General features: G+C 38.1%; 1 protein-coding gene across 1 annotated transcript; it reads right to left on the bottom strand.

Moving 5' to 3' along the window:
- Positions 1-897: 897 nt before the first annotated feature.
- Positions 898-3,594, bottom strand: LOC149572289 (uncharacterized). Its single transcript, XM_089813506.1, has 2 exons — positions 3,288-3,594; positions 898-1,569 (listed from the first exon to the last, which is right to left on the bottom strand). Exons 1-2 carry the CDS (start codon positions 3,453-3,455, stop codon positions 934-936), a joined length of 804 nt encoding a protein of 267 aa, XP_089669632.1. The 5' UTR covers positions 3,456-3,594; the 3' UTR covers positions 898-933.
- Between the last annotated feature and the right edge of the window lie 15,497 nt (positions 3,595-19,091).

Genomic DNA, 19,091 nt, shown 5'->3' with positions numbered 1-19,091 from the left:
ATATTGATCTGTTTTGTCTCCTCTGTTTTCTTTTATAACTGAGGAAATTGAAAAATCTTCATTAAAGCTTTAAAAAATGAATATTTGTATATAATTTACAGCCACAATAATCCTTCCAACAGATATCTGCCAATGTAATTCTCATAAGAATATGGTAGCCTAATCCAAATTAACCGAAAAATGTGGACATGCGGATATCTGCTTTATGTAATGTTGACTTTGATAAGAGGCAAATTTAACATCCTAATCATTAAGAATAGCTCTATTGGGCATCTTCTGTCATATGTTCTGATGGTAGCAGTAAGTCTGGCTTTTGACTTGTAGTTGTAGATGTCTCTTCCTTTTGTATCCCTGCTACTTTCAGCACTGTCTTCAAAGATGAGTTTTTTGATGGGCTCATAAAGCAGAAGCTCTTGCAAGAGTTTGGTCTCAGAACTGTAGAAATTATGAAACCTTCAATTAACTGTTCAATACATTCAGGTTGTTGGAATTGCTGAGAGCGAGACTTACCCAGCATTTGACACCAATTGGCATATCCATAACATTGTAATACACTAAAATCTATTCTAAATCCTAAGAAATTGTAGCTATTCCTAACTAAGAAAAGTGTGAGGTAAAGAATTGATCAACTCTCTTGTTAGATGCACGATCCCCCTCCCCAATTCATTTTTGTTCTTTTACTGAAGTCTAGAATTGTGTATTGAGTATTCATGCAAGACCTATTTCCTGCTCCAGAAGCCCAAATGTACTCCTTATGCCATGTAACATGTTGAGGTTGTAAAAAAGACAATGGAATGTTTAAAATAGGAAATCACTCATCTTGTCTATCCAGATTCCAAACATTTGACTCGGAGAAAAGTACCAACTAGATCTGAAAATGATAACAAGGGCTTCGTAGACTCATTTTAAGCTACAGATGAATAAAGAGAACTGTTAATTTAGATGATTACACTTTGTTTGCAGTGGAATTTGGGGAGGCGTTGGAGAAGAGCATTGTTCTACATCAACATCTGCTTTGCCATTCAGAGAAAGTGTTTGAGTGAAATAGGAAGCAGTATCCAAGAAATAAAGAACAAATACCATACAACAACAGGAAACAAACATGGGTAGGGGCCCAAATAACCACAGAAAGAGAGGTAAAGAGAAGTAAAATGCCCTCAGTCCCAATGACCAGAAGTAGCCTCCTCTGTTCAGCGCTTTGCTCACAAAATAAATCGATGAGTGTGCTTGCGAATACTCATCACTGGGCACGTTTATCAGAAGTGCTGGCAAATACTTATCACTGGGCACATTTATCAGAAAACTCACATGGCTGTAGTAACGTACCGACTGAACATTGCACACAAATGCTATCAGGAAACATATGAGAATGGTGAAGTACTTTATAGAAGAGCCAATCCTACTGCGGTCACCAAATACAAAGGGATCGACTCCATGAGATCCATTTGTGCTGCTCACTAACACACCAATCAATGAGCTCAGTGTGATGGCTGTTGATCCAAGCAGAGTGGAGGCCATTATGTTGTTCCGTAGTGTCTGTACTGCAAGCACTCCATTCTTAATTCCATCCTAAAGGCAACAAAGACCATAATAATGATCAGAGATTGACATTAATTTTAATTGAGGGCAATGGTACATCACGAATTATGACTGAATGAACTCTTGTGCAAGTTAGGGTAATAAGAGAGTTTGCAATACCAGAGAACAGAGAGCCACAACATTGTTGCTTTTAAAAGAAAATATCTTATGCCATATTTTCTTTTCTGGATTCAATGGTGTGTGTGTTTTTGTCATCAACATTTCAAATCACACTCTGTGATCCATCATCACAATGAAAGAGAAGGGTATGTAGAGAGAAAAAAATATATTATGATCTTATTCTACTAATCTATTATGATCAGAAGATTTGGAAGTTTGAGCCTAGTGCTCAACTCAATAGACGAATACCATGAACGCTGCTATTTACATCCATTGACACATCAACTAGAATATGCCCACAACTGAGAAATGATTCTATTGATACTGATCAGAACATTGTTAAGTTCTATACTACATCATTTAACACAAATTCTACAGTCTATATCCATTGGCACTTCAATTAGAATTCGGACAAGCGAGAATAAAAGGAAAGGATCAGAAAATAACTGTAATACTAATTACCCATTGAAAGGTCAACCAAAAAACAGAGTGAAAAAACAAATGCGAGGGAATACAAGGAAAGACTTCGGATTGGTTTTAGATGAAATACAAAGGATAAGTACATCACTCAGGGATGTGCATGCAAAGCTCAATCCATATCCATCCAACCCTTCTCAGACAGTTCCTGTTGCTGTCCATGGATTTGCTAGGACTTAAACCTAGAATCTTCTATTTGTACTTGGATTCCTAGAGCTCCTTTTTAGACAGTTCTTGTTGCTTCCATGGACTTCCTAAACCTTGAACCTTTTTGGGAAACCTAGAATCTCTATTTGCATTTTGCGTTGTTCTGTCATTCAACTTCAACCTAAAATCTTTATTTGTATTTTGGCCTGCTAGAGCTTCCTTAATATATTTAGGCTGTGGCTTATGTTCTCCAACGGTACAGAATCAATTGCCTACCTACTGAAAACTCAATCACCCTTTGACTTGCTTCCCTGTGCAAAATAAGGCTTTTTAACTAGTATAAAATTGATTTCGTAATAAAATCTCCTGAATAGTTCATACATATCATATAGGTATATATCATGATGCGATGGGATGAACCTCAAACCTTCTCCAGGCCAAATAGATCCCCAGAAACTGTTTACTACTCTTTATCTGTTCAGAAGAATGCCATACACTCATTGAGATACAGAATAGAATGAATTTAGTGAAGGAAGTATAGATATCAGTATCCATTCTCTTTATTTTAGGGACGATTCAGTCTGATTTCGTCTAAATTCTAGATCTCTATTCACCTCGAAGTTTTCTTAGTTCTTTTCCAGAAATAATATACCATTGTGGCATGTATAAGCCCTAACAGCCGAGGGTTCTGTAATTATATTCCAAAGAGGGTTAAACAAAGTGATTTTCATATAAATATGCTCGACAAATAAAAACAAGCCTAAATTTTCAAAAATCTAACATTAAGGCGGTTCTAGGTTTTAATTGATGCTACTGATCTTGGATCCAATGACCTAAATATGACTGTAAATATCTATTTAATTGAACATGACATCATTACATATAACGAACAATTGATTGAAAAGAAAAGAAATAAGTTGCAATCTAATGCTTGAATTGAATTGGGGGAAAGATGGAGAGCTTACAGCCATCATGGTTTCGACCCAAATTTCTCTGTTAAGAGCATTGAGGCCAATGACAGTAGTTGTGGGATGTTTGATGATCCTGTAAAGAAGCCAGGCATGGTAGGCACTCAATATGAGCAGGCCTGAAGGAACTAACGCCATGTCCAGATACCGCTCATCGAATCCCATTTTCTTTTTGCCCTTTCCGAATGCTATTTCAGGAATGGGTGCTTTCAAATGGGAGCGAAATCCAGGATGAAATGCACTTTCCAGACAATTGTCAACGCTTTCCTACCTGAAATATTGCGCCAAGTTGATTGCATGTAAAGAAAACTTGGAACTGGCTATTCGCTTTTGTGGCACCTTTTAGTTTGCCGTCACATGAATCGCTGCGTCCTCCATTGGAGGTGTGTTTCGTATTTTATCATATTTATAGTTTGTCACGTGTAGGACACTAAAAAATGAATTTATTAGTGGTAAGGAATGAGTGAATTGGATTTTATAACTTTATAACGTATATTTTAATTTTATTTTTAAATTAAAAAATGAATTTATCTACTATTCAAGTTGTAAACGGTCTTATCATGTGTTAAACTTGTAGAATCTTTAAACTTTATTATTATTTTGATTATAATAAAATTAGTTGATATTAAAATAGTTTGATCAAATTATTATTTATAATGTATTTTTTAAATATATATTTTAAAATATTAAAATAAATTTATATACAATTTTTTCCTAAGAAGTGATGAGCACATTCTTGTAGTATGTTAGTATGATGTAAGTTGTAGAATCTTTTATTCTTGAATAAGTTAACTAGAATTAAAATAATTTGATAAAATATTATAATGTATATTTTAAAAAATATATATCAAAATTAATTTAAAATAAAAGTTTAACGTTTTCTATTTTGATTATACATGAGTTAAGATTGTAAACTTATTTTCATGTCATTTTTTATTTTGTGTATTCTTATTTGATAAATGATATTATTATTATTATTTTTTTTTTTATGAATAGTCTTTTTCTATTAATAAAATATACTAAGAATACAATTCACAAAAAGGGGCAGGGGGATACAAGATCACCTCGCAAAAGAGTTCACATGGCTGAAGCCAGACTTAAAAACACGGCCTCAGCCGGAAACAACAACTATTCATTAAAAAAAAAAAAAGAATAAACAACCTCAGGCTGTCAAGGCAGTGCTAGCCAAGGGAGAAGGATCATCTTTATCAGGAAATCCCCATGTATTAGTGGGATTGTGGGGTGGATTAGGGAGATTCTAGTTGTCATCAGGAGTAGCAGGATCAGGGGCAGCCTCCGCATCCTTAACCTCTGGCCGCGGAGGAGAAATCGCCAAAGCCAGGAGAGGAAATTTCCCAAATTGCACCCGTCGAGGCCCAGGAGGAGTCGGGGACTAGCCAGAACCATAGCAAGGTGGGGAAATAGAGCGGTGCCTCTATTCGCCATCACCACCACTGGGAGAGCGGTGGCGGGAAGCTTGGGAGCGCGGCGTGTGTGAGTGGCAGCTTGAGGACTGGTGGCGAGAACGACGGCCATGAGGCGTAAAGGCATTAACCGAGCCATCCGGAGGAACTCTAGCAATGGTGCAAGAGCACTGCCCCAGTGATTTAACAACCCCTGTAAGTGAGCAACTTCTAGGGCAACTTTATTAGCTTGCACCTGGATCTGCATAATCACATTGTTACAAATACATGCCTTAGTGTACATAGCAATGTTAACATCCAAAAAACTGTGAGTGAACAGAACATCATTCCTATCTTTCCACAGAGAAAATAAAATTTCCATCTTGAAGGTATGCCAAACCTGAGTGAATTTTCGAGGGATTTTGAGGGAATCACCCAACAGGATCATGTGCCATGAAAATGGTTCGGGCTTGAAAGGCTTGAAAAAATCATGAATCCAATGCCAATAATTTTGAGCATGCTTACAAAACCAGAAAATATGCAAAAAGGACTCAGGTTGACCACAGAAGGGGCATCTGGGATCAGGAACCCCAATGTGCTTGAGCCGAGGCCCCAAGGGAAGACCTTGGAAGGCAAGGCACCAAGCAATGTGGGCAATCTTGGGTTTTGTAATAGCACTCCAATGGTGTCAAAATGTTTTCTCCATTGAGAAAGTGAAGATTGCAAATGCCACCGCTGATTAAGCATGTGAACTATCAGAAGATGGGGCGAGAGCCATGTATACCCCATTTTGGGCTTATAATTGGCAAATGGAGTGGTAGGATACCCCTTCCAATCATGCCATTGAGGCCGAATAGACTAAATCCCCACGTTATGAACTAGGTGCACAGGGATGGAAGACAGCAGAAGGTCAAAAGTCTGTTGATCCGTACTGACAAGGCAGTACTGAACTTGCATTTCTTCCCATGACCTAAAACTCATGGTGACTCTTGAAAAGAGATCCTTAGGAGTTCAGATGCTACGTTTGAAAAAATGCAAAGCACTAGCACCTTGAATCTTGGCGAGAGGAGTACCCTAAATTGCAAATGGGGGAGAACACCAAATGTTCTGTTGATTCAAGGAAAGCCCATTGCGAAACTCATCTCCAACCCAACAAAGCCACGACTTAAGAGCTTCCTAGGCTTTCTAGATACTCTTACTAACAAATGAGGCATGAATGGCCACTAGTTCATGCATGATGAGAAGGGTTTGAAAACCAATCCCCTTCCACGTAGGCCTGTTAATAGGGAAGCCGAAAGAAATGCAGTGCCTTACCAAAATCTTCCAGGCCTCATCCCCAGAAATGGCTCGGATAATCCATTTTGCATAGAGAGCAAGGCCTTGTTTCCGAGTGGAAAGCAGGCCAAAACCACTAGACTCCCTTGGGAGACAACAAAAATCCCAAGCAACTCTGTGAAAACCATGATGGTCAGAACTAGAAGCCTAAAGAAAATCTTTGAGCAAACATTCCAGCTTGAGATAGGAAGTTTTGGAGGGCACCCAATAGGACGAGTAGTACAAATGAGTGGCAGCCAGAATCTTAGAACAAATTTGGAATTTACCAGCAAGAGAAAGCAGCTTGGTGATCCAATAGTCGAGCTTTTTGCTAATCTTGGCAAGCACAACATTCCAAAGCTCCACAGGAGAGGCTTGGAAGGCAAAGGGAATGCCAAGAAAGTGAAAGATTTCCCCGTAAGTAACCCATTTTTACTAGAACTGGCTGAGCCAAGGTGGAGCTCGCAAAAAAGACTGGCGGTAGCATAGCGTTTTATGCCATTGGATGGCAGAGCCAGAGGCTTGACAAAAGGTGTCTAGACAATTTAAAACATTTTTGATGTTTTCTTCATCCTCAAGAAGCGTAAGAAAGGAATCATTAGCAAAATGACCATTGACTAACTGGGAGGAAGATTCAGGCAAGGAAATGCCATGAACTAGTCCTAAAGACACCGAATGAGCTAGCAAATAGCCAAAAACTTTAGCAGCAAGGACATAAAGCACTAGAGCTAGAGGGCAACCTTGCCTGATTGAACAAAAAAGTCCAAAAGCCTCAGATTGCGAATTATTGATGGTAATGCAAGCATTAGCATCACCAAAGAGCATCTCCACAAACTAAAGAAAATTGGGACCAAAACCCAGAGCCTGAAGCATAGCCAAGATGAAGGGCCATTCAATGCGATCATAGGCTTTAGCAAAATCTATCTTTAAAAAGATAGCCTGCTACTTGGACTTGCGAGCCCATTCCATACCTTCCTAAATAGCAATAATGTTGTCAAGAATATACTTGGACTTGATGAAGCCAGTTTGCTCAGGCCACACAATTAAAGGCAACATGTGCCTGATTTTGAGAGAGAGCGCCTTGGTAATGATCTTATAAGACACATTCAAAAGGGTAATGGGCCTCCAATTGCATATGTCCTCAGGATCACTAGCTTTAGGTATGAATTTGACATTCCCTTTATTTATTATCGCTCCTAAGCTTTTAGAATGATATGCTTTGAGATAGACTTTGTGCAGGTTAGGACCTATTTGTTCCCAGAGGTGTTTGTAAAATTCATAGGGAAAGCCATCACACCCAGGAGACTTGTCATCTACCATGGAGTAAACTGCCTCTTTAAAGTATCTGAGGGAAAGAAGTTGCTCATAGAAAGCACATTTCTCAACCACAAGGCAGTTTGGAGTAACAGAGATACAATTTCTGAGAGCTTCCTCCTGAGCAACTAAATTTCCCTGTGAAGCAAAGACGTTCTCATAATGATGAACGAATGCTTGCAGGATGTTAGGGAGACTGGATAGAATAGTCATTCCCTGTTTGATCCTTTTAATCCCAACATTGGTATGACGGGCTCGGAGAGCCTGACAGAACTCCTTCGAGGCTTTATGGCCAACCTCCAACTAGTGGAGACGGGCCTTGATTTGAGCTCCATGGGCAGCATAGTTGTCAGCAATTTTCTTGTCATGGCAAAGATTGGCAAGGTGAATTTGCAAATCCATATCAAAGGGGTTGAAGGTGAGAGCCTCAGAAGCTTTTTTGAGGGTGAGGGTGTTGGCTTCATAAGAGCATTTCCTAAAAATTGCCATCTAGCACCCATAGATGCTCAAAAATCAAGCAGTTCTGGTAATGGCATCATTCCACCATTGAATCCATCCCCACGAGGATGGCAGATGTGGCTCCAAATTCCAGACATGTTGGATGTGTGAGATGGTGGAAGCATGCAGCAACACAGACGTGTTGAGGAAGAACTGAGACTTGGCCACCTTGGGGACAACTGTTTGCCAAGAAATGACAAAATAGATGGGATAGTGGTCGAATAACATCACATCTATCAGGGGAATGACAGGCAGATCTTGATCTTCAGAAAAAGAGAAAAAACATTGTGCAGAGATCATAGCATGATCAAGATGTTTTAAAATGCGGTCAGAGCCAGCTCAAAAGTTGGACCAAGTGTTCCAGACCCCACTACCCTGGTGGCGGTTTGTATTGGGATCAAAAAGGCCCAATTTATTTCGCATGTAGTACCAAGCTTCTCTTTCCCCAGCTATCCACCAAAGGGGCAGAATGCCATCTTCGTCAGATACCACTTCAACCATATTGAAGTCCCCACACATGACCCAAGTAGCAGGAGGCAAGTTGTCAGCTAGCCAAACCCACATTTGGGACCTTTCCACAGCATCATTTGAGGCATAAAAATTAATGACTCCAAAAGAATGATTGTGAATGGAAAGAAAAAGCTAGATAATTCTATGTGTGGGGTCAGAACCGTGAGAAATAATAGTAGAATGAAGGCGAGGTGACAGGAGAGTAACTACACCACCTCAGCTAGGTTCATGCTAAGAGGAAAACATAACGCCATCCTGCCAAATGATGTGGCACGCATTAGAAAGCATGAAACCAAAAATTTTAACTTCTTGCAGGCAGAGAAAATCTAAATTACCAAGTCTATGACAGGTGTACCAAACATAGGATTTTTTGGGGAGGTCTAAAAGACCTTGAACATTCCAGGAGAGGAAGTTCATGAGAACTCTTCCATATCATCCTCGTCCTCAAGAGAGGATAGCTGCCCTTGCACCCAACAATAACCCATTCTTCCTTTTTTCCTTCGGCCTATTTGGCAGGCGCTTCTTTAGGCGTGGGCTTGACCTTAGGCATAGCCAGAGGACAATCCTTGATCTTGTATTTCGTGGACTAGCACCTATAATAGGTGTTAGGTAGATTCAAGTAAAGCACCTTTTGAGAGAAGGTTTGAGCTCCAATCTAGATTGTCACAGAATCCTTGAGATCCTTGGAAAGATCAACTTCGACGCAAACGCGTCGCTGTGGGCAAGCATTGAAAATTTTCTCAGGCTCCTTGGTGACAACTTTGCCAAGGGCTTTCACAAGACTTAATGAAAGGCCAACATGGCAAGGGAAGACCTGGAAACTCGACCCACACAGGAAACCTAAGCTTTTTATTATCTGAGACTGTGAAGTCTTGGGACCATTTTTGAAAAAAAAGCAGAGAGGAACGCATAGACCAAGGTCCGTTGTTAAAGACCGCGTCTGCTTGTGACAAGTTAGCGAAGTGAAATAAAAAAAAAAAACCTTTTGTAAGGTTTTGCACAGCATCAAGGTGGACTCCATGAGGAGTCCAACATTTGTTAACCCAGTCTCAGAGCATAGCTTCACGAGGAGTCCTACCAACAAAATAACCTATCAAGGTATGTTTCTCTAACCGTCACAAGCAACATCAAATTCTTGCAAAGGAAGGATAATGTCAGGATTACTTGTAGTGCCTCTCCCATTTGACTTCTTTGTGTCATCCTTATGGATGCAACCTTGTTGATCTTTTGTTGAGATGGGATCATGATTGTGACCCTCAGTGGTCTACACCATCGAGGTGTTTGGATTTATATTTCTGTATTAGTTGCTTTGATCATGCTTTTGACTAATCTATGAGATTATGATATGATTTATGGTTCATTGAGGCTTGTGCTAGTGCTTACCAAGATCGATGTGGTATCATGAGGTTGTTACATGATTACCTTGAGATTTGTGCAGAGATTGCACCATGTACTATTACCATGCTACATTGGACTAGGTTCCTATAGCAGTGGTTAGTCATGTTTATGACTATGTTTGCTTAATTGTTTTAAGTGCCTTTTCTTGTTGTGTTAACAGTCATTATTAAATGCTTAAGTAATTAGAAATGGATTGTCCATGTTGGATTCTTTGGTTATGTGCTGCAGACATTTACCTTGTTATATTTTGATCTTAGAGATATCTATTACTTATGTGATGTTTTGTATTTGAGAGGACTTGAGGGTCAGATGTTATTCTTTGATTTCAGTATCATAGATTTTAGACTACTATGTTTTTCAGTTAATCATATTGCATGATGATGCCATTTTGAGATGACAGTGTGTTTTATGATGATATCAGGTTATCTGGTATTTGGACATACCTCTAACTATGTTAGGTGATGTATTTAATGCTATGGTTATTTACTTCATTCCTGCGTTGTTATGCTTTATGCAAACATGAGTGATGTAAATAGATTATTTTAATATAATTAAATAAATGGTTAAATTAGGTGATTTAATGCATTTATTGCTTTGACTATGTTATTATATGCAATTGCACTTGATTGTGTTGTTTAGTGTGCAGGATTTATATCCCTGGCAGTGGCACATGGAGTTAGTGATTCAATCATTCATATTTTACCAATGTCGTCCTTATATGGTCGACATATCTTTAATTAAATGTTTAATTTAAACTTTTCAATGATTATTAAATCTGAACTCATTTGCATTATCTGATTAAACCAGTGAGTGTGTCTATGCATTTAGAGTTTTGCATTGTCGTGAAAGTTGTTAAGGAGATTTATGTGTTTTTGGGTTTTTGGGCTTTTTAATTGATTTATTTTAATTTCTGACAGCTTTGCGATAGATGAATTCCTATTTATAGGAATAGCCTATTTTCGTTTGGGTCGATTCAGGGTTTAACTAGGTTAGCTGGTTATTTGCCGTAATCGATTATTCACTCGAAAAGTGAATAAATATCCAAAGAGGAATTTAATTCCTCACTTCTCACTTTTGAATTAGAAAGTTGGAGAGTAAAACCCAAAATCCTCTTCATGAGGATTTATTGTTTTGTTCGTTGTGGGAGCTATGGGCATGGGATCGTTGCAGGGTTGAGCTCGTTGGATCCAACTCGGGGAAACCTTGGATTGTGGCAATTTTCAACTACTTCTGCAGGCATTTTATTTTCTGGTTCAAATTCTCGTTTTTCCCTTTTGGCTATGAGGTAGGGCTTTCCTGTTTTATTGTTTCTGCTCCATTTCTGCTTAAGTTTTTGGTAGCCATTTGTTTGGAGGCTGTGAACTAGTGTTCCCCTTCATTTTTGTTTACTAGTTTTGCTCGGTTGGTCGGGTATGCACATTTTACCTATTTTTGAAATGAGGGTTTGGGATTTTGCACTGTTATGCTGGCCATTTTTGCATACGGTGTCTGATTCCATTTATTTTTGGATTTTTGAAGTTTTTGTGCCCAAAGGTCAATGGGTTTTAATTTCAAAGTTTTCCAAAATTTTGTAGTTTTTACCTCATTTTGCGCGCTACCTTGTTTTCTCGAGTTTTCTTGGCACAATGTGGGTCATGAACCTAGATGATCCATTTGGATATCAGTCAGACCACTATTGCAGCTTTATGTTGCATTGGGATGCATGTTGCATCTGTACTCCTGACGTTGTGTTCAGTTGAGTGATTTTATACCTGGTGTTATGGTTTCTTCGGACCTTTGCTTTTTTTTCATGGACACTAGGATTTGTGTAGAATCCATACTCTTGGATTGAGGCTAATGGAGTGAGTTCATGACTTTTGGTCTTGTTACATCATTGGGATTTGTGTAAAATCCATACTCTTGGATTGAGGTTGGTTGAGTGATTTCATGATGTATGATTTTATTGGCTTTGGGATTTGTGTAGAATCCGTCCTTCCTATGTTACTTTCAGTTGGGTGTTTTCTTTGCATTGTGTTCTCATCATGTCCTTGTGTTATGATCTTTTTGATGGTGGTGTGCCACACACGAGTACGTGCGTGTACATTTGTCGGGTGACTTGTGAGGCTTGATCTTTCGTGGTACTTCAGGAAGTTATGATCATTGGGTTTGAGATGGGAGTATGCATGCCCACAGGCACTTATCATAGGATGAGCATGGGTAGGGTAGGGTAGCATATGGAGGGGGCTTCTATCTCGCAGCTCGATGTTCATGGCACCGAAGGTTGGTAGAGGGAGGTTTATATAAGTGATAACTAAATAAATGTGTGAGTGGTAATAAAACTTAAGATAATAAAATGGTACTTTTGTGTATTGGCCTTCCGTTGAGAGAGTTGAGCTACACAGATATGAGCTTGGGCCTTTTGATGCCAAGTGACTCTCCATGATGTCAACCCCTACTTAGTAGCCTTTTGAGTGTCTGATCAGGACCTGTACTCCTTGCATTGTCTTAGGTTCTTGGTTGCAGTCATCATACTGTCTGGAGTGAGTGTTAGCCATGGATGTTGTTTTTGTGTGTTTGTCGTTGGATCTTTATCTCCATTAGCATGGTGGGTGTGGACCTATAGGTGCCATGTGGTTGGGAGGCATAGCTACCTTCACCATTGCTACAGACTGGTGTACAAAGATGGTCTTGTCCTAGTGCGATCATTGCTGGATGTTTTCACTTGATGCTTTGGGTTTTGGAGTATGTTTTCTTGTGATTTGTGCTTTCATTGGAATGCTTGGATATCATGTTTAGATGATGTTAGTTTATTTGATGCATTCCCATATTATGATGTTTAGCATATGATTAGATGATTTGAATTGTGGTAGTAGCATATCTATTGCTTATTGATGTTTAGCATGTGCTAGGTGATGTCATCTACTGTAGGATTATCTTATGCTTTTCTACTAGCATGTTAGATTTCCTTATGCTTATTTTGTAGCATGTTTAGTAGTGACGTTCGTATTACGACAGTATTGACGATCAGATCAGTGGCTTGGGATGTTACTCGCGGGGGATGGCTAGGACCCACAATGGTCTTATGATGCTATTGATGGTTGGGAGGAACCACACACTTAATTTTTTTGTTTTGTTATTGTGATATTATCTCTATACATTGCAATGTTGCTTATGTTCACTGTGATGTTGCTTTCAATATGTTCTTTTCTATTGTAATTTTAGGTGGATAGATGTATCTCCTTCTTGATCTTGGCATCTTGTTGATTATGCACTCGAGTGTTTGCTCCTCGATCTATGTGGATCTGGTACTCCCCGGTGTGGAAGTTTTTATCTTTGTTTTATCTTGTTATTTGTCCTTAGATTTTTCTTTCTTTTTCCCTGGACAACCATGTGTCAGCATGGTGCGATACAATATAGTGTCACACGCCCATTTGAGGAATGTTGTACGATACTTTAAAGTATCACACACCCTCAGAAAAAATGTTGTACGATACACTTCCAATATTGCACACCCTTTGGAGAAGTATCACCCAACCCCTGATTGTGTTGCCCTCCTTCTGGAGAAATGTCGCGCGACACTGGTAAAGTATCGCACAGTGCTAATAAAGTGTCACACAGTTTTTATGAAACTTGCACAGGTGGGCAGCGGGCACTTTTCGATCCATTCCAAACTTTTTAGGGATAGTTTGAGGTACCCTCTTAGGTGTTCTTCAATCCCTTGGTGACGCAATTTGAATTTCAATTGTGTCTTTTTTGTAGTTCATTCTTCAGGGTTTAAAATATATCATTTAAGTATAAGTTGACGTATATTTACATCAACTTATACTTAAGATATATTTTAATATATGTGACAAATCTTTTGAGATAGGTTTTAGACCTCTCGGAGATAAGTTAAGGATTCTAAGAAATTTCAGGGCTTCAGAAATCCAAACTTAACCAATTTTTAGGGTTGCAGGATTTTAGGATTCTGCATTTTACCCCAGCTTGGTGTTTTGTTGATGTGTGGTCGTTTCTTTGAGCCCTCATCATGTGCATGGTCATTGTTGGCTTTGTTTGTGTGTGTCAGTTTGGTAGTGGCGTTCAAAGATTCGTTGGTTGCTAGGATTGTGGTGAAGTCTTCTGTTCTGATCGTTGTGATCCCTATATGATGTTGTCTTGTGCATTCATACTTGGAAAAAAAAAATTCTAGCTTGTATTTCATCCTTGTTTCCAAGGATCTCCAGGTGGGGCATTACATTACCTCATGAAAGACCTTTGGGACAAACTTGTACGAGCGTTTGTTCTGAGGTGGCGCCATGGCAGTCTGAAGCAGCAACGTGAATACCAAAAACAACTGGTTCACCACTGGTCAAAGTCATAATATCCTAATCTAAAAGCTCCCGCAGTAAATGTGGTTTAACAAGTAGTGCCTAGAGAAGGAAAGCTCAAATGAAGAGTCATACACAAGAAAACTAAAAGTTCGCATGAAGAAAGAAGCACTAGTAGAGCAAAAAATTTGCAACCTCCCAGCCTTTCTCTAATAACCATCTCATTAGTTTTCTTTAAAAGATTATGCAAAGCTATTTTCATTTCTTTATGATTCATCTTAGGGACATGTACACATCATAAGGATATACACAACCATTTGTTTTCCTCCTTTATGTCTTCTAAATCAAACAAAATTAGTAAATTAATCAAAGGTCTTAATAAACTATAAGGTGGAAAACTAATTAACATCCCCTTCTTTATTTTCTACTTTGTGTCTTCCAACTTGGTTGAAATCATTAAATCAAAAGGGTAAGTGCACAAAGATGAGGGACCAAAAAGGCGCCACTTCCCCACAAAACTATAAGGCACACAACATATATGGCATGAACCGTATGACTTGCACATTTGACTCATGTGTCTAGGTAATCTCTATTGTGATGTGGAGCCTAATCAGACTCAGAGGTTTATTCAGTGTAGTTTCTCCCCAGATTATTTCTACGGGGGTGGTTTGGGGGTAGTCTCTCCAAGACGGGGTCAAGCAGTAGCGCCCCAAGTGTGCTCCCTATCGAAGTACAGGGTGGGGTCGAGGGGCAACGCCCCCACGGGGGTTCAGAGGTAGCACCCTTAAAGCCAAAACTAACTCTCTATTGTAAAAGGCATCGATTACTATTTTTCAATTGGATGACTTATTCTAGCCCTAATTTTGTAAGCAACAAAAGCTTGTATAAAATGGCTTAGAGTTAGGGATGTCATAATGTATGATGAGATTGTAGCTTCTTACGATGACAAGATGAAGTCAAGGCGCAATGCTCCAAAAAGCTAGGTGTGCTTTCTATCATAGTATAGGGTGGGGATGAGGGACAATGCCCTCAAAGACAAAGATTACTCACTATTGTAAAAGGTGTAGGCTACTGTTTTTCTATTGGGCAACTTATTCTAGCCCTAATTTTGTAAGTGGCAAAAGCTTGTATAAAATGGCTCAGGGTTAGGGATTTTATAATGTATGATGAGATTGTAGCTTCTTATTGTAGTATTCAACTATAAGGGATTGCAGATTGTAATCACTAGATAATAATAATATTGGACTTGTTGTTGGTGGACATAGCCCAAGCATTGGGTGAACCACGTTAAATCTTTGCATCTTGTGTTCTCTTCTGTGTGACCTATTATTTTTTGATATTGGTTATATCTCCATGTAACTATTATTTTTGTCTATGGTTAATCCTAACAATCTCAAGCCATATGGCTCACACCATGTACACCATATTAAGAAATGAAAAGAAAAACATAAATTCAAAATGGATTGCAGTCACAACTTGGAGGAGAAAAATGCCATTTAGGAAGGGAGTATGGAATTTGAAGACCAATATTTGTCCAATTGTGTAGTTTTTTGTTACATAAATTTTTTCAAGATATTGAGGAGGTTGAATGAGTTAGTTATTTTTCATTTTTTAACTTTTTGTTTTGTTAAAATATATGTTAAATAAGGTTTTACTTTAATTTTTGTTTATACTTTGAGAAAATGCAAATCTACCCCTAGAAACTTCTCGACTGAAAAAATCCTCCACATCCTCATGATGGGGCTAATGAATAAAATCTACCTCAAGCTCCTCCATCAATTCAAAAAATCCACTAGAGACACATGGAATCTCTTAAACCAAATAGAGAATAACAAAACTCAATTCCAAGATAATTGATTAGAAGGTTGAGATAATCCATAGGAATGAATCTTGCAAGGGCATCACTTACAACCTCATTGGAATCAACTTTGGCTCATGTAAGCAAGGTTAGTGAGAAACTAAATATATGGTCAATCAAAAGAGATGAGTAAAAATACTACTATGTAGACAAATTATCATTATGCAAGTGCAAAAAAGTTTTTTAAAAAATGATGACATTTGAAAGCTCTTTGTAAATCCTAAAAATGAATGGAACTCTTAGAACTACTTGTAGGAGGTTTACGGGTTTATGATCCATTGGTGTCACCATGAAGAAGTAAAACTAAACTTTTGACATAGATGGCAGATGGTTTTTGATAGCCCTCCCTATAACAATCATGAGGTTCTATTGTAGTTTTTGAGGAAACTCTATTGTGAGTTTGTCCTCAATGAGGTCCCAAATTATTTTGATTTTCTAGACCTTTAAGGCAGAGGTGAGGGATCATAACATGATAGACCGAGGTCATAGTGTGACCTTAACATAGTCACTACTACATTTGGGCTCCAATTGGGACGACAGGTCATCGCAATTGCAATAGTCACCTATCAAATGAGCGACAATAATTGGAATTGGGCCCCGTTAGATGGGCATCAAACTTTTGTTGTCACAAATTGCAATGGCATGGGCTTTTGTTGTAATTATGACAGACAAAGTAGGCACGATTTTGAAAAAAGAAAGGTGAAGATTTCTTCTTAATGTCATTGAAGGTTCGAAAGTATACCATCCCAACTATGAAAACCTACAGTTTCAAACAGCCGTCACAGGTCCAACGATATTGTTGCAGGCCTGAAGGGAATTTGATCAAAGTGACATCGGAATGGTGATTGGTGTGCAACGAAAATGTTGTTGGAGCGACACCCAACCATCAGTGGTTGCCTTCGCAGTGGAAATAGTAATTCTGTCGGTGCGACGGCTACCCATAGGACAAGCCATCTCAATTGCGATAGATTGTTGCATATTAAAAATAAATATAGTTGCAAAGCTCTGTAGGGATTAGTTTTCATGCAATCATAGGTTAATATTGAGCTTCACTTGGTTTTGAAAATAGTTTAATAAACTCTACTAATTAGGGCCAACCATGTGAAGATGGAATCTCATTTGCCCCCAACATCTAAATTACCCATTACCAACTAAAATCTTTAAGAAATGATCAATCTTTGAAGTACAAGAAAAGGTTCCAAACCTACAAAAGTGACATCATTTTCCCATCTTCTGGTGCATGTCATTTTTTTGTGACATCCAAAATAAGATTCTACCACACTAAATTGAAAATGTACGTGTAGCTATGTTTTGTATGCATGGACAATAGAAGGAGTTGAAAAAACCTAGCACGTTTATATTTATTTAATAGGTATATGCAAACCTCTAACAAAAATGCAAACTTGTTGAGTTTTTTTGACTCCACCTGATGTCGTATGCATATGAATTGAGATTTCATATTGAACTATGGAATCCTTCTATGTTACCTAAAACCAATAGATTCACACAATTAGTTGTCATACAATCATAGGTTAATGTTGAACTTCACTTGGTTTTGAGAAAAGTTTATTGTTCTCTACTAAGCAGGGCCGACCATGTAAAGATGGAAGCTCATTTGGCCCCACCTCCCCCCCCCCCCCCCCCCTGCAACATCTCAATTCCCCATTAACATATAAAATCTTTAAGAAATTATCAATCTTTAAAGTACAAAAGAGGTTCTAGACCTGCAAAAGTGACAACATTTTCCCATCTTTTTGTGCATGTCATATTTTCATCGCATCGAAAATAAGAATCTACTACTCTAAATTGAGAATGCACATGTACAGTTGCATTCTATATGCATGGACAACGTACACAACTAAAAACTTGTAGCACAATTACCTTTATTTAATAGGTCTATTAAGTTTTTAAAATTATAGACCATCATGAACATTAGAACTTGTTGAGCTGTCATTTTATACTTATCCTTAACGACAGGAATCCTTTCTAACTCCTCTCTTGAAAAGCTAATCTAGGATCAGCTCCAAGGTTCCAAGTGATCTTGTGACCTACTGGAATCCACTCAGTAGAAGATAAATGTGAGTGTTCACAAGGACGCCTTTGCTGGTTTGACCAATTTTAGATAAGATGTTGAATCTGCTTGCTATCTCAAAAAAAGTAATCACAAAAAGAAATATATTTTTGTATTTTTGTATTTTTAATGAATCTAGTTTAACTATGCAACTATATGAATTGCTAAATTAACCAAGTGTTTGTAAAAGAAAATAACGAAGATAGGGTAACAAGAAGTTTAAGCAAATGACTTGAAAAATAACTCCCTAATGGACATAAGCCATGAAAACAACACATCTGCAAATTAAGCTTTTGAAATGATTGATAGATAACCAATGAAAATAGGAGCAGTACTTCTTTAATTCCACTAATGCAATCATTGATGGAAATTTAGTAATTGTAAGATGTTTTACTTTTCATTAGATCACAAGGCCACAGAAAGTGCGCTCATGTGAGACAAAAAGCTATGTATGAATAGTAGGTGATCTCTTCTCCAACAAAGTACACTAGTAGAATTTGTAAACATGTGACAAACACTAGAATTAAAAAATCACTCAATCAAAATAACACAACAAAACCATTGGCTCCATTACACTCCATGAACATACATCCACAAAATATAACACACTCTAGCAATAAAATCTACACTTAGAATGAGAGCACCAATAGCATATATTATTGCATCAAAATAATGGCCTAGAATACATATTTAATTCCTCAATTTATAGGACATTATCTCCTCAATTTGTGTTTAGAGTGAGATATTCCTTCAAACTAATAAAACTAATAAAACAAATCTAAATATATACAAACTGACTCTCTAGGAGGTGCTAAGTAGGAGTCCACCCTTTTTATGTCATTTAATGGGTGCATGAGCCTTTACATGTCTTAACACAAAGAAAGAATAAGTAGATAAGGAGAAAGAAGTTTTCAGATGATGTAAGAGTCTTTGGAGATGCCAAAAATAGAAGCTCTACCTTCTCTAGATGTTTGTAGGAGTTAAACTATCATCAGAATGTGTTTCTGGTGCATGGAAAGCTCTAAATTTGGAATTGGCAATTAAGTATTGGTGCACCTTTGGAGAGGCACACCATAGTGACAGGTCCAAAAAATCCAAAAAATTCCAAGTGTCAAAACTGAAATTCTAGCTTCTGGGTTTTCTTCCCCT

The sequence above is a fragment of the Cupressus sempervirens genome, chromosome 2, assembly GCF_028749045.1.
Source record: "Cupressus sempervirens isolate cs-2001-9-10 chromosome 2, ASM2874904v1, whole genome shotgun sequence".
NCBI classification, from domain to species: domain Eukaryota; kingdom Viridiplantae; phylum Streptophyta; class Pinopsida; order Cupressales; family Cupressaceae; genus Cupressus; species Cupressus sempervirens.
The sequence above is the reverse complement of the archived record's forward strand: the minus strand, read 5'-3'. Positions and strand labels throughout refer to the sequence as shown.